Below are 22,762 nucleotides of genomic sequence, written 5' to 3'. Positions count from 1 at the left end.
ACTGGGCTACATTCAAGTTAATATTTATTTAAATGGCTTATATATTTGTTCTTTGCAATAAATTAATTATGAAACCACTAAGTGTACTTAAGAAAGCTTTAACAATATGGGAAGAGCAAGTTTTGAGGACGGAACAAGTTCTATTTTAGTATATAATACAATCAAGCCACCTCTTACTTCAAAATAGGAATTTACAACATTACAGCAATGGTGATAAGGTTTGTTAGGCAAAACCTTCAAGGATTTACAAAATATGCATGGATTACTAAGGTAATTTCCAAATGCATGCATGACAATTCATAAAAAGTTGAATTTTTTGTGGGTTTTGACAAACATGCACAAAACAGATGCACTGCAATATTTTGAAAGTGGATACTTGCCACAGAAGAGCCCTTAAATTTGGTCTTTAAACATATAGAACGTATTGATTTACACTTTTCAAACAGGTACTACAAGGCTAAGAAAGTTTCTTATAAGGAATCTTTGTCCTGAAAAATAAAACTACTTGAGTCTCAAATAATAGAAAGCTCCAACTTCTACTTTGCTGATGACGCTGTATTTCAGGCCTTATTGAGGAATTTGTATTACTCTTCCTTAACAGGGCAAATTGTAAATAAAATCAAAACTAGGAGTTATTTAGAAAAATTAGAATACATCTGGGAACAGATGGAACCACTTCTGATGTTCACATGTTACAAAAATATGTGAAAAATAATGCTATGTGTGTATGGTAATGAAAGAAAGAAAGAAAGACAGAAAGACAGAAAGAAAGAAAGAAAGAAAGAAAGAAAGAAAGAAAGAAAGAAAGAAAGAAAGAAAGAAAGAAAGAAAGAAAGAAAGAAAGAAAAAAAAAGAGAAAGAAAGAAAGAGAAAGAAAGAGAGAGAAAGAGAAAGAAAGAAAGAGAGAGAAAGAAAGAAAGAGAAAGAAAGAGAGAGAAAGAGAAAGAAAGAAAGAGAGAGAAAGAAAGAAAGAGAAAGAAAGAAAGAGAGAGAAAAAGAAAGAAGGAGAAAGAGAGAAAGAGAAAGAAAGAAAGAAAGAGAAAAAGAAAGAAGGAGAAAGAAAGAAAGAGAAAGAGAAAGAGAGAAAGAGAAAGAAAGAAAGTTAAAGAAAGAAAAAGAAAGAGAGAAAGAGAAAGAAAAAGAAAGAAAGAGAAAGAAAAAGAAAGAAAGAGAAAGAAAAAGAAAGAAAGAGAAAGAAAAAGAAAGAAAGAGAAAGAAAAAGAGAGAAAGAAAGAAGGAAAAAGAAAGAGAAAGAAACAGAAACAAAATAAAGAAAGAGAGAAAGAGAAAGAAAGAAAAAGAGAGAAAGTTAAAAAGAAAAAGAGAGAAAGTTAAAAAGAGAAAGAGAAAAAGAAAGAGAAAGAAAGAAAGAAAGAGCGAAAGAAGGAAAGAGAAAGAAAGAAAAAAAGAAAGAAAGAGAGAAAGAGAAAGAAAAAGAGAAAGAAAGAAAAAGAAAGAGAGAAAGAAAGAAAAAGAAAGAGAGAAAGAGAAAGAAAGAGGGAAAGAGAAAGAAAGAAAAAGAAAGAGAGAAAGAAAGAAAGAAAGAGAAAGAAAAAGAAAGAAAGAGAGAAAGAGAAAGAAAGAGAAAGAAAAAGAAAGAAAGAGAGAAAGAGAGAAAGAGAAAGAACGAAAGAGAAAGAAAGAAAGAAAGAAAGAAAGAAAGAGAAAGAAAGAGTGAAAGAAAGAGAAAGAGAAAGAAAGAGAGAAAGAGAGAAAGAGAAAGAACGAAAGAGAAAGAAAGAAAGAAAGAAAGAAAGAAAGAAAGAAACAGAAAGAAACAGAAAGAAAGAGACAAAGAGAAAGAAAGGGAAAGAAAGAAAGAAAGAAAGAAAGAAAGAAAGAAAGAAAGAAAGAAAGAAAGAAAGAAAGAGAAAGAAAGAGAGAAAGAAAAAGAAAGAAAGAAAGAAAGAAAGAAAGAAAGAAAGAAAGAAAGAAAGAAAGAAAGAGAAAGAAAGAGAGAAAGAAAAAGAAAGAAAGAAAGAAAGAAAGAAAGAAAGAAAGAAAGAATGAAAAAGAAAAATAAAACCATCTATACAAATAGATAATGGGATGAAACTGCTTTAGGGGAGGTTTATGTTGGCTATTAAGAAAGGTTCTTCCCCTAGAGGGTGGCTCGGCACTGGAAAAGGCTCCCCAGGGAAGTGGTTACAGCCCCAAGCTTGCCAGAGCTCAAGGAGCATTGGGACACCACTCTCAGGCACATGGTGAGATTGTTGGGATGTTCTGTGTAGAGCCGGGAGTTGGACTTGATGATCCTTGAGGGGCCCTTCCAAGTCAGGACACTCCATGATCCTACTTGTTGCTAGAAATGCCTTGTTACGGTTTAGGGCTTGATATGTTTCAATGGTCTCAGTCCTAGAGGGAGGTTAACAAAGCTTGAGAAGAAGGATGTATTGCTGATAGTGGACACAAAAAATGCAGAATTTACAGACCACAAGGGCATCTGGCATAGCTCCCAAGATAAAGAAGAAACTAATAAAGCCACTGTGCTGAAATCAGCTCCAACTGGGTAAAAGGTAATTCTGGCAGGGGGAGATTGTGGCTACTGATTCACAGACCACTGACTCAAGAAACCCACCAACCCAAAAGAAGTGAAAGACTGATCATGCAGACTAATTAGCATGAGACGCAAGATAATAATTTAACCAGTAGAAGATAGGATACTAATTAATAGAACTATGTAATTTGCAGCCAATTAACATTAATGCCTTTATTTGCTAAAATGTATAAATAGTGAAAAGTTTTGAAAGTCATCGTGCTGGCTTTGTGCATTTGCCACCCAACCCCCTTTTCTGCAGAGGTCTGTAAATAAATCAAACCTTTATTCTGTGGGGGGATTGGCCTTGTGCACACCAGGTGAAAGAACCCTATATTGGGACAACAGTTCAAATGCCATGTTTCTAGACAGCAATTAAATAAACTGATTTTTCTTTTCACTAAATTTTCACCATTCTGTATTCTTGTTAGAGATGAATGCTGACATCTGCTGAAAGGGTTCTTGTACTTTGTTCATCTGTAACAAAAGGTGTGGTCTGTGGATACTGCAGGCTCTTGTCCATAACCTGTCTGTATCAAGAAACCTAACCCTCATGGAGTCTTGTGGCTGGGATATAGAGATTCTGCAGGCTGCACTTCCACATTAAAAATAGAGGAACTACTGAATCATATCTCTCAGCTTTGTTGTTATCTGCTGCTAACAAATTTATATCTGATATAATACTTTTAAAATTCTCCTGGTAAACTATATATTTAGTTAAGTTTTAATTCAATTCAATAGGCTTTATGTGGATTTTATTTTCTTCTATTTTGTGTGGCAAATATCAGCTTTTGTTTTTTGTCTTTTTATGTCATTGTTAAAAAAACATCTTGACTTATGCATAAGATTGTGGTACTAACTTTCCTAATATCTAACACTAAGGGGTCTCAGGATCTTGCACGGACACTTCTTATTTGCTGGTATGCACAATGTTTCTAATGAAATAAACTATCTATAGCAGGTCTCTATTTACAGATGTGAAGAACTTTACATATTTTTGACATTGTTGGAGGTTGAATTATGCCCTTTTCTTTCAGTGGAATTTTCTCCCATTGTTATGCTAAGTAATTGTGGCTACACCTTAAAACGACAGATAATGTTCTCTCGTAGGGGGGTGGCTGGAGGGGGAGGGGGGGGGAACCGGAAAAGGAAAGGTGGGATGGGGGGGTCTGGAGCTGGGCTCTCTCTCTCGCTTGGCTCGTGGAGTGGGAAGACAACCTGGGCTCTGCTCTGGCATCTTCCCCTGCCATTCCAGCACTGAGATCCATGCTCCCTGCCTTTGGACATCGCTCTGCTGCTCTCCTAGCTCACCCTACTACCTCCGGACACTCTGCTGAGCACCACGACCGACACCGTGAGGGGGGAGTAACTTTCCCCATCCCCTCTCACCCCTGGGCCGCGGCCGCCATCACTCCAGCCCTCTTCAACTGCGCGGGACCTGCCCTGCCCCCACAGCACCGGTAACAGCACAGGGAGACGGCCTGCGGCCAGAAGGGACTGGAGCGGAGCTAGACTGTTTCTGTTGCCAATTTTTATAGCTGTTGTTGTTTTTCTGCTTTGTTAGATACCAGTAAAGAACTGTTATTCTTATCCCCATATCTCCTGCCTGAAGGTGTCTGAATTGGACCTAAAATAATTAAAAGGGAGGGGGGTTGCACTCTGCATCGCAGAAAAGGGGCTCCTGCCTTTCCTTAGACCATACCTGTCTTTCAAACCAAGACAGACATGGTATAATTAATGGGAAAATCCAAATCAGAGAGAAGGAAACATGAAGATGAAACAGCAGAAATAAAACCTGTAAATGCTCAGTTCTTCCAGTTGATAATTTGACTCCTCACTGATTTGATTAGGATTACACAGCAATAATTCTTCATATAAAAATTATTACCGATGATTTCACTCTGTAAGGACAAGCATAATTTTGGTCATAGTGATTGTTATAATTCTATTCTGAGGAACTGTATATGTCTCTATAACAGACCAAATGTTTAAATTGTATGGTCTATTTTTGAGTTGTAGTGGGTTGACCCTGGCCAGCAGCTAAATACTCACACAGTCCCTTGTGGGTTCTCCCCCAACACAGCACCAGGATGAGGGAGAAAAAAGGAAGAACAAAAGGGAGAAAAATCATGGGTTGAAAGAGTTTAATAAGTGAAAGAAAAAGATCAAGTGATGCAAAGGCAATCACCACCTTCCAGAAGCAGACTGATGCCCAGACAGTCTCTGAGCAACAGCCACCTTGGAAGACAAAAAAATCCAACCCTCTACACTCATATTTTATTGCTGAGCATGACGTTACATGGCACAGAATAGGCCTTTGGCCAATTCATATCAGCTTTCCCCTCCCAATCTCTTGCCTACCCCTAACCGACTTGCTGGGGGATAACAGAGTGAGAAACACAGAAGGCCTTGATGCTTTGAAAGCACTGATTAGCAATAGCCAAAACGTTGTGTTATCAACAGTCTTAGCCACCAATCAAAACCAGCACCATATGGGCTGATATGAAGAAAGTTAACTCCATCTTAGCTAGACCAAGTATATTAGTACACCCGGGTATTGAGTAAAAAAACACAATTTCATATATATGCGATTCTTAGGAAATCTATTTTTGAGGATGTGGAAGAAACTTTCAACATAAAGTCCACTTTTATTATTTATAGTAGATATGTAGAAAATCTTGGTTTGATCTGATTTCCCAAAAACCACGTCTTTCAGGAAGTGTTTAAGATGCTGAATTCAAAAGGAAAAAAGATAATTTGTCTTCTTAATTTCTTATGCATATAGAAATTAAATAGTGGTTTATAAGTGACCATTTAAAATTATACATGAAAACTGCATTTTTATCAAACTGTGGTTATACCGTTGCTTACACTGAATTAACATAACATAACATAAGGCAGATCCAATTTTTATATGTTTAGCAAATTAGCATAACTGACAAGAATCCCCAATTAGAGACATAGGTGATTAGGTAATTCCCCCCTCGTTCTAGCCTTTTCCAAATCCCCCCCCCTCCCCGACAGGAACTAAACTTTGTTTATGAAAGTGTATGTCAGAGAACTGGTTTCAACCTTGGCTTCCCAGAGATCCTAACCTTGGACCCCCAGGGCTTGGAGCTGCTGGGGAATTTATTTTGTCTTTCTGTCTAATAGAGTAAGTAAAATGCTAGCTATGAATAATATATATGTAAAGAATACAGAGAATATATAAAAGCAAAAAGGCAAAAATAAAATCAGCATCAGCACAAGAGGTCTTCATCTGCATGTGTAAGAAATCAAGCAAGGCAGGCCCGAAACTAGCATGATTGAGCAAGGACCTGCTCTTCAAACTGAGGAGTAAGAAAGAAATGCACAACTAGTGGAAGCAGGGTCATGTCCTGGGAAGAATACAGGGATATGGTTCAGATGTGTAGGGATGGGATCATGAACACTAATGCACAGATGGTACGGGACTTGGCAAGGGATGTGAAGAATAACAAAAAGGGATTCTATAAGTACATAGGTCAGAAAAGAAAGGCCAAGGAGAGTGTACCCCCTAATAAATGAGAAGAGAGTACTGATGACAACAGATATGGAGAAGGCTGAGCTGTTCAATGAGTTCTTCACCTCATTCTTCACTGTCGGTCAGGCTTCCCACATCTCTCAAGTTCCTGAACTTCTAGGTGAGAGCTGGGAGAGAGGTCCCTCCCACTCAATGAAGAGCAGGTTTGAGACTGCATGATTAAACTGAATGTACACAAGTCTATGGGGCCCGATGACATGTATCCAGGGTCCTGAGGGAACCGGCTGATGTTGCCAAGTCACTCTCCATCATATTTGAAAAGTCATGGCAGTCAAGCCAAGTCCCCAGTGACTGGAAAAAGGAAGACTGACTCCTATTTTTAAAAAGGGGAGAAAGGAAGACCCAGAGAACTACAGACTAGTGAGCCTCACCTCTGTGCCTGGGAAGATCATGGAACAGATCCTCCTGGAACCAATGTTAAGGGACATACAAGACAAGGAGGCGATCTGTGACAGCTAGCACAACTTCACCGAGGGAAATCATGCCTGACCAATCTGGTGGCATTCTATGATAGAGTGACTGCAATAGTCAACAAGGGAAGACCAACTGATATAATCTACCTGGACTTCTGTAAGGCCTTTGGAACAGTCCCACAAGACATCCTTATCTCCAAACAGAAGAGACATGAATTTGAAGGGTGGACTTTTCGGTGGATAAGGAATTGGCTGGATGGACGCAGCCAGAAAGTATCGATGATTGCGAAAGAGACGGGGACTACTGATTCGTAATCAGAATCAGAATTTTACTGTGAGCTGCATATGCTTATATAACATTTACAGGAAGGCTAGTAATCTTTTACTACATTCGTTGGGTTAAATATCACAACAGACAAACTTTACATTTCTACTTAGTTAAATCTTCTTTCCTGTCAGCCAGACATGATCCAGTCTTCTTGTAATCTTCAAAGCTCTGCTCTTGCCAAGGCATCTTGGTTATCAAACTGCATATGCTAATTAAATCCAGTGCTATCAGTTTCAGTTACCACATCTCCTCCCTTCCTTTCAACCAAAAATACACTCTTAAGTGACTTGTCCATTAATTTTTTCACACACTGTAAAATACAAGAAATAACTACTACAATACATAATATAATGCCTAACACATACAAGCCTACTTTAACTAAATTCCTAACCCAGCCACTGAGTCCCCAATCTCCCAGGAGTCGATTTAACCAATCATACCCATCATCTACTTGCAGTTTGTTTACATCCTCTTTCAGGGCTTGAATGCTGGCATAGATGGACTGGGAGTGGTCAGAAAGGTTAAGGCAACACATTCCATGGAATTTGTCACACCCACGTCCCTGTGCAAAAAGCAAAATATCTATTGCTGCTCTATTTTGCAAAGTAGCATGTCTAACAGAATCAACATCAGTTAAAAGTCCTGTTAATGCTAAGGATGTAGCATTAGTTTGTTTAGCTAGCCAACAGCCTAATCGGTTAAGTAAACCTAAGGCGTTTGCTGCTGCTACACCAGGGATAAAAAATGATGCTGCCCATTGCTGTCCCCTAGACCAAAAATCAAACTGGTCATCACAATCTTTGTCAAAAGCATGTAAGATTCTTTTAATTCTAGAGGGATATTTATGTTGAAAAATCATGGACATGTTTGGGGTTAAAAGGGATAATCGCCCAAGGCTACATGGTCCTCCTTTAATGTACTAAAAACACTCCAGGAGGTAAAAGTAATGGAGTATTGGTGGACCGAGAAATTATCCCAGATGTATAATTACACCAAGCACTCACATTTTTATACACAGGGTGGTGAGGGGAAACATCCCATGCCTTAGACTGATTTTTCCCATAATAATTAAACCTTACACAAAGATCCATTTTCACTGAGCCCAAAAGTTCTAACTCCTGAGGCTCAAGGCACTCCAGGGAAAGATAAGGGGTCCATTGGTCCCAGGTGTCAGCATGATTGCTGTTTTGCAACATTTTATTTGCCTGAGGCAGGCAAGGCCAATGATCTAGGGGCAGAGCAACAAGGCAGGTTGAAAAGGGGTTATCAGGGGATGCAGTGGCTAAACACAATGTATCTTGGCCTGTAACATTTGCTAAGGTTACCCAGACATTTGGTTTTGGTTGGTTAACAGGCCGGGTCTAAGCACTAGAAACAATTCCCAGTAAATATCATAATATTTGGGAAGTAATTGTTTTTCCTTATTCTCAGTGGCAGTAAGCCACTGCTCTGGAGTAATTTCCAATTGTTCAGGTAAACCAAACTTATACCCACACACTAGCTGTTAAATTTGTGCACTATATAAACCTCCTCACGATGTATGGAGTACCGGTTCTCCCAGACGGGACAACCTAACCCTGTAAACCCTGATACATTTGGGTAATCCAAACCATTTTCCCAAGGGCATAAGTCAGTCAGAGGTTAAACAGGTGCTGATGTAGTGGCCTGCTCACAAGGATCTTCCTCCGATGTTGGTATTAAAGGTGGATCCTCAGGTGATGCAGTCAAGGGTTCTCGAAATGGCTTCACATTCTTTGCTGGAATCCACTTGGGACCATTCTCTGTGGAGACACAAGAAAAGCCTCTTCCCCAGGTGATCAAAGGATAAGGCCCCAATACCTTACCGGATTCTGGATCCTTTACTAAAACAGGGGGATTTTCCTTTTGTTGCAATTGTGAATTACAATTAAAATGTCTAACAATGGGTGGATTTGGGTCCATAAAAGAACAATTCAAAAAGTTAAAAAAAGAAAGGGTTTTCTGCAGTCTCTCGGCAGGGGTGCCCATATCTGCCTCCCCCCCCCTTTTTGTTGTATTAAGAGATGCTTGAGAGTGAGAGGAATGTCAAATTTGTCTTTACAAACGAGCTGTGGATATGCTTGTAGATAAGACTAGCACTGAGAGATAAAAGAAACAATGGGATGGATTCCACTGATTGATGAATGGAAAGAGATATTTGCCTTTACAAACAAACTGTAGGGCTGCTGATAAATGAAATTGGATATCGAAAGATGAAAGAAGCAACAGAGAAAAACTATGAATTCTATAAGAATTAAAAATTAAAAGGGAGGGTTATACATTAGAGGGGAATTTCAGGTATCAGGCGTTCCGGGAAGTCTGTGCCTCTCAAGTACCTCAGCCAATGGGGAAAGAGAGAGGGAAATGCGGCCGGGAAAATAGGATAAAAAGGAGGCTGTGTCCTCCAAAAATTTGAGAGATCCTAGGGGAATGTCCCATGGCCTCTCCCTTTATTTGAATAAAGCAAAAAGGACTCCTCTGTCTCCTTTTTGGACATAAACCTCTGGTGTTTGTGGATTAATTTTCCTGACAAGAGAGCTGTGAGCCTGTTCAATGATAGATTGGCCTGTTGGGGAATGGGGAATACCTCTTTTGTGAGTAATTCCCCATAGGGCAAAAAAGGCAGCAGCTCAGTGGGAAGTACAAGCTGGGCTGTTATATGTTTTCACCTCAGAAGGTATACCAAGAGTTGCAAAAGCAGCAGTAAAGTGTCTACAGACATATTTAACTGTTGCCCCTAAATGGGCTGATGCAAAAAGAGCACCAGAAAAGGTGTCAATAGAGGAATTAATGTATTTTAAATGGTCAAACTCAGAAAAATAAGTAATGTCTGGCTGCCAGATTTGAAGGCTTTGAAGCCCTCTGAGATTAACACCTCCTGCAACAGAGGGAAAAGAGCACCTTTGGCAATCAGGACAAACAGCGATAATCTCTGAAGTTTGGGCTTTAATAATGCCAAAGTTTCGAATCAAAGCAGCAGCATTCTGGTGAAAAAATGAATGGATCAATTTAGCTTGCTCCATCTTATTAGGTAGGACAGAATTTTGTACAGCCATTGTTAAAAGATCAGCCTGCCTGTTCCCTTCAGTCAAAAATCTGGGAAGGGTTGTATTCGATCGAATATGCATAACAAAGTAAGGATATGTTCTATTTTCTAAGGAAAAAACAAGGAGCTGCCACCAATAAAAGAGTTGTGAATTTTCAACCTCTTTCAAAACTGATGCTTCAGCTCTCATCACAATTCCTGCAACATAAGCTGAATCTGTTACCAGATTAAAGGGATCCAAAAATTTTTGAAAAGCTCTGACAACAGCAGCTAGTTCAACTATTTGGAGGGACCCCTCTACTATGGATACATCTGATTTCCAGGTACCAGAATAGGGGTCTCTCCATACCACCACTGATTTATGAGAGCGACCAGAACCATCTGTGAATACTGCTAAGACTTTAAGTAGAACCTCACTTCTCTTTGATTTTTCAATTTTTTCAATTCAAAAAAGGTGTTAAAAGCTTATGTTTTGGAGGGTGTATTGAAATTTGTCTGCTCAATTCAGCAAAGGCCATCTGAATAGCCTCAGATTCCTGAAATATCCAATCCAAATAAAAGGTGATAAGAGACACGAAAATAGTGGGGAAATCCACTCCTGCAAGAGAAGTGAGTCTCTGCCGGGCTTTAACAACCACTTTTGCCATCATTTCATGTTGGATACTGGTAGTTTTGGTCACTTGGTGTGGTAAAAAAATCCAGTGATAAGCAAAGAGTCTGGTGCATTAGGGTTCCATTAAAGGAAAGGTAGTTGAGGTGCCCTCTAAGGCATCACAGATGCCCTGCGGCTCTTGCTGAGCTTGTGAATTGAGTCGTCTAGGTGAAAAAAGGTCTGAGTCTCCTTTTAGCAGTTCAAACAAAGGACTCAGCTCTGCATTTGAGATTCCTAATAAGGAGCCCTCCCAGTTATCCCTCCCAAAAGTTTTTGTGCACCATGTAAGGTGCGAATGTTAGTCTGAATTTGTAGATTTTAGTGAGAAATTGAATGGACTCCAATGTGCCACCCCAAATACCTCCATGGAGGGTGTTTTTTTACCTTTTCAGAAGCAATGCAAAGCCCCGCCTGACTCATAGCTTCGGTGACAAGGGCTAAGACTTCCTCCATGACCTCCTGTTGTTCAGTTGCTACTAGAATATCATCCATGTAATGATACAAAAGAACATCAGACATTTGTTGACGAACAGGATTAAGGACCTTAGGAACATACCACTGGCAATTAGTAGGAGAGTTTTTCATGCCCTGAGGTAAAACAATCCAGTGATATCGCTGTAAGGGCGCCTGCATATTTGTGCTAGGAACTGAAAAAGCAAATTTTGGAGCATCATTAGGATGAAAAGGAATGTACAAAAAACAATCCTTCAAATCAGTGACTGTCAAATGCTAGGAGAGGAGAGCTCAGGCTGCAGGGCTCCCATTTCTTCCATTACAGAATTAATTTTGCGCAGGTCTTGGAGGAAACTCCACTTGCCTGTTTGTTTTTTAATAACAAACACAGGAGAATTCTAGGGCTGGTAGAAGGGACTATATGCCCTTTCTGGAGTTGTGGTTGAACCAATTCTGTTAATGCGAGCAGTTTATGCAATGATAGGGGCCGATGACTCATCCACACAGGCTCAGAAGTTTTCCAAGTCAGTTTGAGGGTGCCACGTGTTCCAGTGACCCCTATGCAAAATTTGACTGCATAAAAATTTCCCACTGAGTCAACACATCCCTCCTCCACAAAACCAGGGGGACAGACAACACAAAAGGTTTGACTGCAGCAATCCGTCCCTCAGGTCCTGTAATCTGTACCAAGTGTTGGCTCTGCAGGCTTTGACTATTCCCCCTCACACCTGAGAGCATCTGAGGCACAGTCGTTAATGGCCAATCACCGGGCCATTGATTTTTAGAGATAACAGTTATGTCTGCACCAGTGTCAATAAGGCCTGTTAAGACTATGTCCCTGCCTTTCAGTCACTTTGCATTGGCATGTGGGATGTGATACGTTGTGTCCAAAGAATCTGTGGGACTCCTGTGGAACCAAACCCGCCTCCCCTCTGTTCAGCTATTGGGGGTGCAGATAGGGATGCTGCCGAGAAAGTTATGAGTTGGACTGTATTGGTCCCGACTGGGACCACATGGGGCAGGTGGGGGGTCAAATTCATTATCTTTATCTCCCCAACCGAGTCAGTCAATGACTCCTGGCAGCACAAACAATCCTGTAATCGAGGTAGATGATCTACCTATGAGCAAGATGTGGTAACCGGGTTCCAACGGTCCATAGATTCCTGTAGGGAGACAAAAAACTGTGCAGTCAGACAACGTTACTGTGTTACTGGTTGATATGTCCACTCCTGCTCTGCCTAGGGTGGCTGCACGTAGGTCGGTGATGGTCCAGTGGGTGGGGACAGGGCCGGTTGAAAGCTGAAAGTTGCTCCTGGTTGCTGCATCGGCTGTGGGATTTGTTTCTGCACAAGTTGCAGCACCGCGTTCTGAAAGAAGTTTCCCTGTTGTAAAGGCTGGCCATTCTGGTGAAACTTAGAGCGGCATTGACTGGCAAAATGAGGGCCTTTCTGACAGCGAGGGCACATATCTGGGGTCTTCGATTTTTGTATTCATGCTTTTTTGCAGTCTCTTTTAATGTGCCCAGGTTCCCCGCAACCAAAACAAACCAACTGCTTTCAGGGACTAATTTGAGGGCAGCAAAAGCCTCAGCTATGCCTTGCCCCACAGCCTCATAGGTGACTGCCGTGGTGTGCTGCAATGTTCCCAAGCAGTTACAGACTTCTATCATTTGAAGCAATGTGGGCTCAGGTTCAGGGGGCAGGGATTTCAAGAGATGCTTACAGTCTTCATTTGAACTTTCTATAGCCAGTTTGAGGAATACAACCTCCCTTGCTTGATCATTATCAATTTGTCTCTCCAGTGTTTGTTTTAATGTGTCCACAAACTGCATATAGGGCTCCTGGGGAGCCTGTTTAATATTTGTGAAGGACTGTTGCAGGGATCTCCCTCCATGCAGGAAGCATTTATAACTCCGGCTCATGGCCAGGGAGAGTGGACAGGTCGTAGAGCAAAATGCCGACTTTGTCCCAGTAGCAGAGGGTGACAATAGAAGAAGGAGTGGTATTGGGAAACATGCGTGACACCCATTGTAAAAGTGACTTAAGGTCGTGCTTGGGGATGGGGGGAGCAATGCTTCCCCAGTGTCACAATCTACTGTTAATACAGGCAGGGGCGGTGATGGTTCGTTTTGATCTCAGGGGTGCAAAAGACAACAGCAAGGGACAAAATCAGTTTGCTCACAGCAAAATGCACTTTATTGAGTGTCAACAACTCAGTTTTGTGATAGAGGGAGAGTTAGAGGAAACAAAGTAAAGAGAGAGAGAGAGAAAAAGGGGGGAATGGGGAATAGCTACCAACAGATGAGATGGTCATCCTGTGGTCTGGTCAATAGACTCCGGTGTCCTCATGGTCCCAGCCAATAGACGTGTCTTCTGTGGGGAGATCTCAAAAATCTTCTTCAGAGAGTCACTTTTATAGTCCTTTTCCAAAGCAAGTGGTGTCTGGCCAAGAGGTGGGGAGATTTATGGACTATTGTGAGGGTTGCTCCAAGAAACAGGTGTACAGAACCTGCCATTCCAGCTAGTGCCTGCTCAAGAGCAGTGTACCATGAAGCACAGCAAGCACCTGCAAACAGTCCCTTGGCAAGCACCCACCTCGACCAGGCCAGAAACTCTTGTCCAAAGCCAACCAGGCCAGAACTGGGTGGGGGGTCCTCGGGGTCTTAGCCTCTATCCTTGCAACTGTTGTGAGGCATATGAGGGAAAAATTCTGGACCGACTCTTACATCCAGATCAGCGAGCATGGTTTTATAGACATCTCTCTGTCCCATAGTTCAGTTCCCCCAGCTCACCTGTCATGTCACAGCAGGACAGATGATTGTTGGCCCAGACGCAGTTTTCTCACTGACACGATCAGTTCCAGGGGCTTGCCGATTGCCGTCAGGTAGGCTGGTTCTTCTCCTCACAAGGGAGCACCAATTATCGACGATTGCGAAAGAGACAGGTGCGGAGGGAGCAGAAAACATTCCCAAAGTAGAAAACCTCTCTGTGTCCCTAGAACAGGCCCCATGGAAGACGATATCTTAAAGATAAGAAACTGCTTGCTTAGTGACAAATACCAAAAGGCATCCAGCCCCCCCCTTGGTAGACCCCTCTGTTATCTTTCTGTAATATTAGTGATTCATTTTCCTTTTGTATCTATAGGCTAGTTTTGAATCTAAAATCCTTCGTGGATTGGTTAGTATTTAGAACTCCCTTGGTAATTGGTGCAAAATGTAAGACCCCCCAAAACATATAAAAGGCCCTTTAGAAACCCCACCCATTGAATATGCTAGACTGGATACCTTCATAGAATAAACTATGGAATTGTGCCTCTCTTCATGTTCCGATCTTTTCACTCTGCTGGCCTGAGGGCATGCTGCAAACCAGATTCTATCTGGGCAAGGCTTGGAAGCGTGCCCTGTCGCTGAGGACTGCTGAGACAGTCTTGGGGGGTCTCTCGGAGACCCAAATCCCACCAGTGACAGACAGGGACTACTAATTCGTGATCAGAATCCAAATTTTACTGTAAGCTACATGTGCTTATATACCATTTACAGGAAGGCTAGTAATTTTTTACTACATTCATTGGGTTAAACATCACACAGACAAACTTTACATTTCTATTTAGTTACATCTTCTTTCCTGTCAGCTAGACGTGATCCGATCTTCTTGTAATCTTTAAAGCTCTGTTTGCTCTTGCCAAGGCATCCTGGTTATGAAACTGCATATGCTAATTAAATCCACAGTGCTGTCAGTCTCAGTTACCACAGGAGAGTTGTGGTCAATGGCTCTATGTCCAAGTAGAGGCCAGTGATGAGTGGTGCCCCTCAGGGCTCTGTCTTGGGGCTGGTGCTCTTTAATATCTTTAACACAGAAAGTGAGATAGAGTCCATCCACAGCAAATTTACAGGTGAAATTAAGCTGAGTCGTGCAGTTGACACAACAGAAGGAAGGGATGCTATCCAAGGGGAGCTGGACAAGCTCAAGAAGTGGCCCCAAGGACCCTGTGAAGTTCAACAAGGCCAAGTGTAAGGTGCTGCATCTGGGTCAGGGCAATCCCAAATATGAGTACAGACTGGGAGAAGAACTCATTGAGACCAGCCCTGCAGGGAAGGGCCTGAGGGTTCTGGTGGACACAAAAGTGGACATGAGCCAACAGTGTGTGCTTGCATCCCAGAAGGCCAAATGCGTCCTGGGCTGCATCAAAAGAGGTGTGCCCAGCAGGTCGAGGGAGGTGATTCTCCTCTGAGCTGCCCTCATGAGATCTCACATGAAGTACTGTATCCAGCTCTGGGATCTCCAGCACAGGAAGGCCATTGACCTGTTAGAGTGCATCCAGAGGAGGACACAAAGATTATTTGAGGGATGGAGCACTGTTGGTGATGAGTTTAAATGCAAAGGAAAATCTAAATATAAAAATATATATATATCAACCATGAAAATAATACACTGATGCAGTATAATAGTGTTTGGCTTGGCAGGTGTTATCTTTCTCCTTGTCTCTGTCTTTTTCTTATGCAAGTTCCCTTTTATTTAATTTTGTTACAGATAAACAATCACCTTCTCATTGGTCTCTATGATGCTAAAATAATTTTTACTTTTATATATTCTTCATATATATTCGTATCTCTGTAGACTGTTATTATATAGTTATATAGTTTCCTAACTTCAGTACTTCAGTACTTTTCCTATTAGATAAACAAATTCGTGATCTCACTTTTTATGGGAATCTAGGACAAGACACCTTCCCAAGACAATTTCCCATAAACAACTAGCAAGAAAGAGGGACTTCAGAAAGGGGTTGAACCAAGAGGGGGAATTACTTCATCATCTGCATTTATTGGGGATTCCTGTCAATTATGCTAATTTGCTAAACTTATGCCTTGATTTGAAAGACAGGTGTCTGTTAAGGAAGGCAGAAGCCTCCCTTGGAATAGAAAATATGACCCCTTTCCCTCCAAATTATTATAATTTTGAAAATAAGGGGCTTTCAGTCAGAGGTATGGGAAAAGGAATAACAGTTCTTTACTAGTATATATAAGAAGAAAAAACAAACAACAACAATGGCAACGACAACAACCAGAACCAGAAACCCAGTAACAGCCTTCTTGGCTGCAGGCACTTTCCCCTTTGGTGTAGCTATGGTCACAGCCAGCAGGGGCCCTGGCTGGCTCCTGGTGGGCAGAGCGGAACCATGCGGTAATGGCGGGGCGCAGCCGGTGGGATGATATGGAGGAGGGGTTTCCTTTATGAACCTCCGGGGGTGTCACTGGTGGGGTTTGGGGTCCCTTTGGGATCCCTGAGGCTGCTTTCGCAGCCCTCAGCGACGGAGCAAATTCCCGAGCCTTGCCCAGATAGAATTGTGGCTCGCGGTGAGCTCTCAGACCAGCGGGGAAAAGAGATCAGCATATGCAGAGAGGCACAAATCCATAGTTTATTCTATGAAGGCATCCTATCTAGCATATACCAACGGCTATTGTTTTACAGGGGTTTTGATAACTTTTGAGGGTTTTACAATTTGCACCAATTACCAAGGGAATTCTACTTTCTGACCAATCCCTGAGGGATTTTGCATTCAAAGCTGGCCTATGGATACTAAAAGAAAATGGACCACTAATATTAAAGACAGATAAGAGGGTCTTCCAAAGGGGGGAAGCTAAATTCCTTTTGTATTCATCATTTCACAATCCATTTCTTATCTCTAAGCTATGATTTTTTCCAAGGAGGTTGTTCTGAGGATGCAGGGAAACTTTCTTCTGTGTTTTCTGCTCCCTCCACACGGGGGCAGCCGATCCCAGTGCCCTCTCGATAGCAAAAGGAGCTGTAGCAGGAAACTCAGGAGAAGCAAGCTGGAATGGCAGGATCTCTTGGCAGGCAGAGGGTGAAAGGCTACAGTGTAGCACAAAGCTGGAGCAATGGTGGAGGTATGGTGGGGGTTGGGCACTAGCAATCTGGTTCCCGAATGCAGTATGGAAAAAGACTCCTCGGGCTTTTCTCACCGTCACTGGCTGGTCCTTCGGATCCGGGTTGTGTAGAGGGTGGGGCCAGCCCCCTGGTGGGAAAGGAGGACAGTCCCAGCTCCTGGCGGGGCACACACTGGCTCTGGGCTTCCCTACAGCAGAGCAGCAAAAGAAGCCCAACTGAGAGGAATGTTGAATTTGTCTTTACAAATGAGTTGTAGATCAGCCTATAGATAAGGCTAGCACTGAGAGATAAAAGAAACAATGGGATGGATTCGACTGATTGATGAATGGAAAGAGATATTTGCCTTTACAAACAAACTGTAGGGCTGCTGATAAATGAAATTGGATATCGAAAGATGAAAGAAGCAACGGGGGGGGGGGAAACTATGAATTCTGTAAGAATTAAAAATTAAAAGGGAGGGTTATGCATTAGAGGGGAATTTCAGGTATCAGGCGTTCCGGGAAGTCTGTGCCTCTCAAGTACCTCAGCCAATGGGGAAAGAGAGAGGGAAATGCGGCCGGGAAAATAGGATAAAAAGGAGGCTGTGTCCTCCGAAAATTTGAGAGATCCCAGGGGAATGTCCCATGGCCTCTCCCTTTATTCGAATAAAGCAAAAAGGACTCCTCTGTCTCCTTTTTGGACATAAACCTCTGGTGTTTGTGGATTAATTTTCCTGACAATTTTGGGGGCTCGTCCGGGATCTTTCCACCTTCCGGGGCGGCGGGCGGCGAGCGGAGCTGAAGGCGCGCCTCACCCAGTTTCGGTGATCAGCTCCCCTTGGTGCCGGCCGGCACCGGGCGATTGATTGGGTTCCCGAGACTGTCCAGGAGACAGACGAGTGGCGGACCAGGGGGGTCCGTGAAGAGTCCGCAGGGAAGGACCACTGAAAATCTCACCGGTGAGTAAAATGGGATCTTCGGGGAGCAAACCTGGGAGGGCACCCATGGTGGGTAGCACAGGTAAAACGGGGCACCCAGAGAGGGTTGGAAAGGTGAAGCCGCGAAGGGGCCCCGGCAAATGGGATGACGATCCCATAATACCCCCGGAGAGTCCCTTGGGGTGAATGCTGAGGTCTTGGGAGAGATTGTATATTCACCCAGAAGTAACTATGGAAATTATGGTAAAATATTGTTATTTTGTGTGGCCAGAGTATAAGTTGGCAAGGGGACTTATATGGCTACTTATAGAACAGATAAAATTCATTTGTGTCGAATTTTGTGAAGGTATTTAGAGGAAAGTGGTGAGGATTGGAATGTTTTTCAGCACCTTCCCCCGTCTTGTCCTCCAGTGTTGCTAGCTGACCCAGAGCCAGCTGCAGGTCGTCTGTATCCTCAACTTTCAGAGCAAGGGGATCAGGGAAATGTTATTCCTACAGCCTCACCTGAGAAGGATGATGGTGTAGGGGGAGGGGAGCAGCATGTTGTATCATCCCCCAGAACTAGAAGAGGAACTCAGTTTAGGGCATCAGAAGCCCCCCAAGAGACTGGGGTACACCAGATGCCACTCTGTCAAGTTCCTTTGGGGGGTCAAGGGGGAGGATTTGGGTTTATAATTGTACCACTTACTACCCAGGATACAAGAGGGTTGAAAAAAGAATTACCCCCATATTTGAATGATCCCATAGGGGTGGGGGAAAAGATAGAGGAATATTTGGGAAATGCGGATTATACATGGAAAGATTGGGATTTTCTTTTGGGAATTTTGTTTGGGTCATCAGAGAAACGAATGATTTTGCAGAAAGCTCGGCAGCTGTGGGAGGATGAACATCCACAAGCAGCAGGGGGGGCTGGACCCAATGCACCTACGGTGGATGATGCCATCCCCCAGGCAGACCCCCAGTGGGACCCAAATAACCAGGCCAGTCTGGCTCACCGTGATTACCGTGCTTATTTGATTAGGGCAATCAAGTCAGTGGCTCCCAGAACTAACAACATAGCTAAGGCTATGTCGTTAGAACAGGAGAAACAGGAAAGCCCTCATTGGTTGGAGAGGATTAGAGATGCCTTGAGGAAGCACGGGGGGATGGATCCTGAAGGGCCAGCCTTCAACACATTGCTTAAGGTGCAATTTGTTACTAAAGCCTGGCCTGATATACGGAAAGGAGTACAGAAGGATGAAGAGTGGCAGAATAAGCCTCTAGAGGAATTGGTTAGAAAAACACAGCAGATATATGTAAGAAGGGATGAGGAAAAGGCAAAAGCTGAAGCAAAGATGATGGCAGAGTTTTTGCAGCCCCGGAGGAAGAAATCACAGGGTCCAAGGGGTCCCCAGGGACAGAGGGGACGGGGTCGGCCACAAGGAAGGGGCAGAGGGATTCCCTCCTCGGCAGGGGACAGCCGACCCAAACAGCGGCCGGTGAAGAACCAGTGTGCTATCTGCAGGGCAGAAGGGCATTGGAAAAACGAGTGTCCGCAGAAACAACTGGACCCTCAGGAGGAGGAAGTCCAGAGGATAATGGAAATGGATTGTTAGGGGTGTCAGGGGCTCCTATTATACCAAGGACCCACCACTCAGGAGCCCTTGATAACTTTTAAGGTGAGTCCGGATCGAGAGGAGGTGTGTTTTTTGGTAGACACGGGGCCTCTCGGTCCACCTTAAATTTTATACCTAAGGGGGGGAAATTGTCAAAAAGATCCTTGGTTATTCAAGGAGTGAGCGGGAAGGATGAGCGAGTGCATTTTATTCAACCGCTGTTAATAGATGTGGGGGACAGATTTGAACTGCGTGAATTCTTGTTTGTTCCTAATTGTGATTGTAATTCACTGGGAAGAGATTTGATGGCTAGAATGGGAATGCAAATTAGCCTTGTAAGAAGTGACACTGAGTCTGAAACTGTGATATCTTTGTGTAAAATGTCTGAGAAGGCTTATGCTAAAATAAATCCGGAAGTATGGGCAGCTCCAGGGAAATATGGGAAACTGGACATAGAGCCTCTCCAAATTACTTTGAAGCAACCAGGACAAGTGGTGTCTAAAAAGCAATACCCTCTTTCAAGGGAGGGAAAGAGAAGGGGTTACAGCCTGTTATTGAGTCCCTGCTAAAAGCAGGTCTTTTAGAGTCGTGTATGTCTCCCTATAACACTCCTATCCTGCCAGTTAAGAAACCAGATGGAACCTACAGAATGGTGCAGGATTTAAGAATAATAAATGAGATTGTCAAACCAAAGCATCCCACAGTTCCAGATCCATACACAATCCTGAATCAAATCCCTTCTTCACATCAGTATTATTCTGTACTGGATTTGAAGGATGCTTTCTGGGGGTGTCCAATCACAGAAGATAGTAAACAGTATTTTGCTTTTGAGTGGGAACAGGAGGAAGGAGGGAAAATGATAAAACAACAATTGACATGGACAGTACTCCCTCAAGGATATACAGAGTCACCAGTTCTGTTTAGGCAAGCTTTGCAGAAAATATTAAGAGAGTTTACTCCACCCTTAGGAGTCAAGTTGTTGCAGTATGTAGATGATTTGCTCTTATCAGGGGAACAGGAAAAGGTGGTTGAAGAGGCTACTGTAAAGCTGCTTAATTTTCTTGCAAAAAAAGGGACTTAGAGTATCCAAAAAGAAAGCACAGTTAGTAAAAAAGAAGGTCAAATATTTGGGACACATTCTGTCCGAAGGGTTACGGTGTATTGATCCAGAAAGGATACAAGGGATTTTCCAGGTACCATTACCCCAGACTAAAAAGGAGTTACGGCAGTTTTTAGGGTTGGTGGGGTACTGTATGTTACCGTATGGACTAGAAATCCTGAATATTAGAATATAAAGTGTATAAACCATAATAGTAGTAGTAATGCTAAGGCTTGAAGACTGCAGTTCCCAGAGTAGGCCCTGGGAAACTAACTTAGGAATGTGCTGTGCTGAGAGCATGCAGAACCGTTAGTGATAAGGTTAAAGTATAAACATAAATAAAGTACTGGTGGTGGGCAGTGGCATAAGAGAGAGATTGAGGGGGAGAACACTATAGTCCTAAGATAAGCAACCATGTAAGATTTATGACGCAAAATGCTATCTTCAAGGTGAATGTATCTATAGAAGAATGTGTACTTCTGCACATAAACCATTTGTAAAAAGGGTATAAAAACCCTCTAAAGAGGGAACCAGTGGGATCCTGACTTGGGACGCGAGTCCGCATGTCCCCGGGCCCTGAATAAAGCACCGCATAAACTGACACTCTGTTAGTTTGTGTTTTACTTGGGGTTTCGGGCAGCAGTTTTGGCGACCGCGGCAGGACTCCGGGGGCGACAGGGGCGGTTCGCGAGCTGATCTACTCCACGCCGGCACCAGGTGATTTCTGGGGAGACATCAACCCGTGCCCGACCCCGCGCCTGACGGACGACTGTGAGGTAAGCCCGCAAGGTGCTTTATTCTTTATTGAAAGGGAAAGCCCACCGATTAAGACGGGACGGTGATCCCGCACCGGGGGCAAAGGACGTCTTAAAGGTTGTGGAAAAGGAAGCCTAGGCGCTGGTCGTCAGACGCAACAGTGATTGCGCAGATCCAGCACTTGCCACTCGCGGCGACGAGAAAGGCAAGAATTGTGGTAAAGGGTGTGTGAGTGTGGAAATAATAGTAAAGTGTGTGAGTGTGAGTGTTATGATGCCTTTTAAAACCTTTAAAGCTCTGGCTAGTTCGGGGATGGAAATTCCGAATGATTCACCCTTGGGCTGTTTGTTGCAACATTGGAAGGTGGGGAAATTTGGTCAAGAACTGAGTAAAAAGAAATTGATTGATTTTTGTAATCATGTGTGGCCCCAATACGAACCTGAGGGTATGCAATGGCCCAGAAATGGTACTCTAAATCCTGATATTATAACTCCTCTTATGCACTTCTTACAAAATAATGAGAAATGGGAAGGAATTCCGTATCTTGATTTGTTTTATTGTTTGAAAAATAAGCCAGAATGGCAGAAGGAGTGTGGCATTATGGTCTTAAAAACAGCAACAGATGGTTGTGCGGGCTGCAAAGGGTGGCAAAAAGGGAAGGAGTATTCTGTTAAGTTGTCAGACCCTGAGGAGGATGTTTCTCTGTTGGTAGCACCTAGTGCCCCCCCCCCCGAAGGAGAGTGAACCGAGTGAGTCGGAAGAAGAGGTGAATGGGGAAGAAAAGGGAGGGGATTTAGAGAAAGGAAAAGTCGTTGATAAGCCGCGTGCTCCTCTATGTGAAAGGACCCGTAGCGGGCGGGAGAAGAAGGGAAAAAGGGGTGCACAATTGATGGCTCCGTTGCGGGAAGCGGTTGGACCCCACGGGGAACGAGTAATGGTGAAAGTTCCTTTTTCTCCTAATGATTTGTTAATTTGGAAGCAGTCTGCGGGGGCTTATCGGGAGGATCCTGAACGGACGGCAAGGGTAGTGAAAATGGTGATTAAAACACAGAATCCAGACTGGAATGATTTACAGGTCTTACTGGATACAATAATGGACTCTACTGAGAAAGAGATGGTGTTTAAAGCTATGAGGGAAAAGGCACGAGAAATGATTAGGTTGCAAATAGCGGACGGTACATTAAATGATTTGGTGCCGCGGAAGGATCCAGAGTGGAATGTTAATTCAACAGGGGGTTACCATAGACTTAAGGCTTATCAAGAATTGTTGATAGAAGGAATACGGAGCGGGATACCTAAGACGTTAAACTGGTCCAAGTTGTATTCAGTAAGGCAGGAGAAAAATGAGTCCCCGTCAGCTTTCTTAGAAAGGCTTAAGGAAACTGCTCGAAAATATACCAGTTTAGAAATTGAAGGGGAATCAGGGAAATTGCAGCTAGCTTTAATTTTTATGGGACAATCCCAAGAGGATATTCGGAAAAA

General features: G+C 43.0%; 1 protein-coding gene across 1 annotated transcript in view; it reads right to left on the bottom strand.

Annotated features, from left to right (window-relative positions):
• Positions 1-7,047: 7,047 nt before the first annotated feature.
• LOC148220155 (uncharacterized) overlaps positions 7,048-22,762 on the bottom strand; it is a 34,097-nt gene continuing 18,382 nt past the window's right edge. The window contains 3 exon segments of the mRNA XM_088155792.1: positions 7,048-7,756; positions 7,758-8,192; positions 14,075-14,112. Coding sequence (XP_088011918.1) covers positions 7,048-7,756; positions 7,758-8,192; positions 14,075-14,112 — 1,182 coding nt within the window.

Source organism: Sturnus vulgaris, chromosome W (assembly GCF_052056855.1).
Source record: "Sturnus vulgaris isolate bStuVul1 chromosome W, bStuVul1.hap1, whole genome shotgun sequence".
Lineage (NCBI taxonomy): Eukaryota > Metazoa > Chordata > Aves > Passeriformes > Sturnidae > Sturnus > Sturnus vulgaris.
Note: the sequence above shows the minus strand (reverse complement) of the source record. Positions and strands in the feature narration are given on the sequence as shown.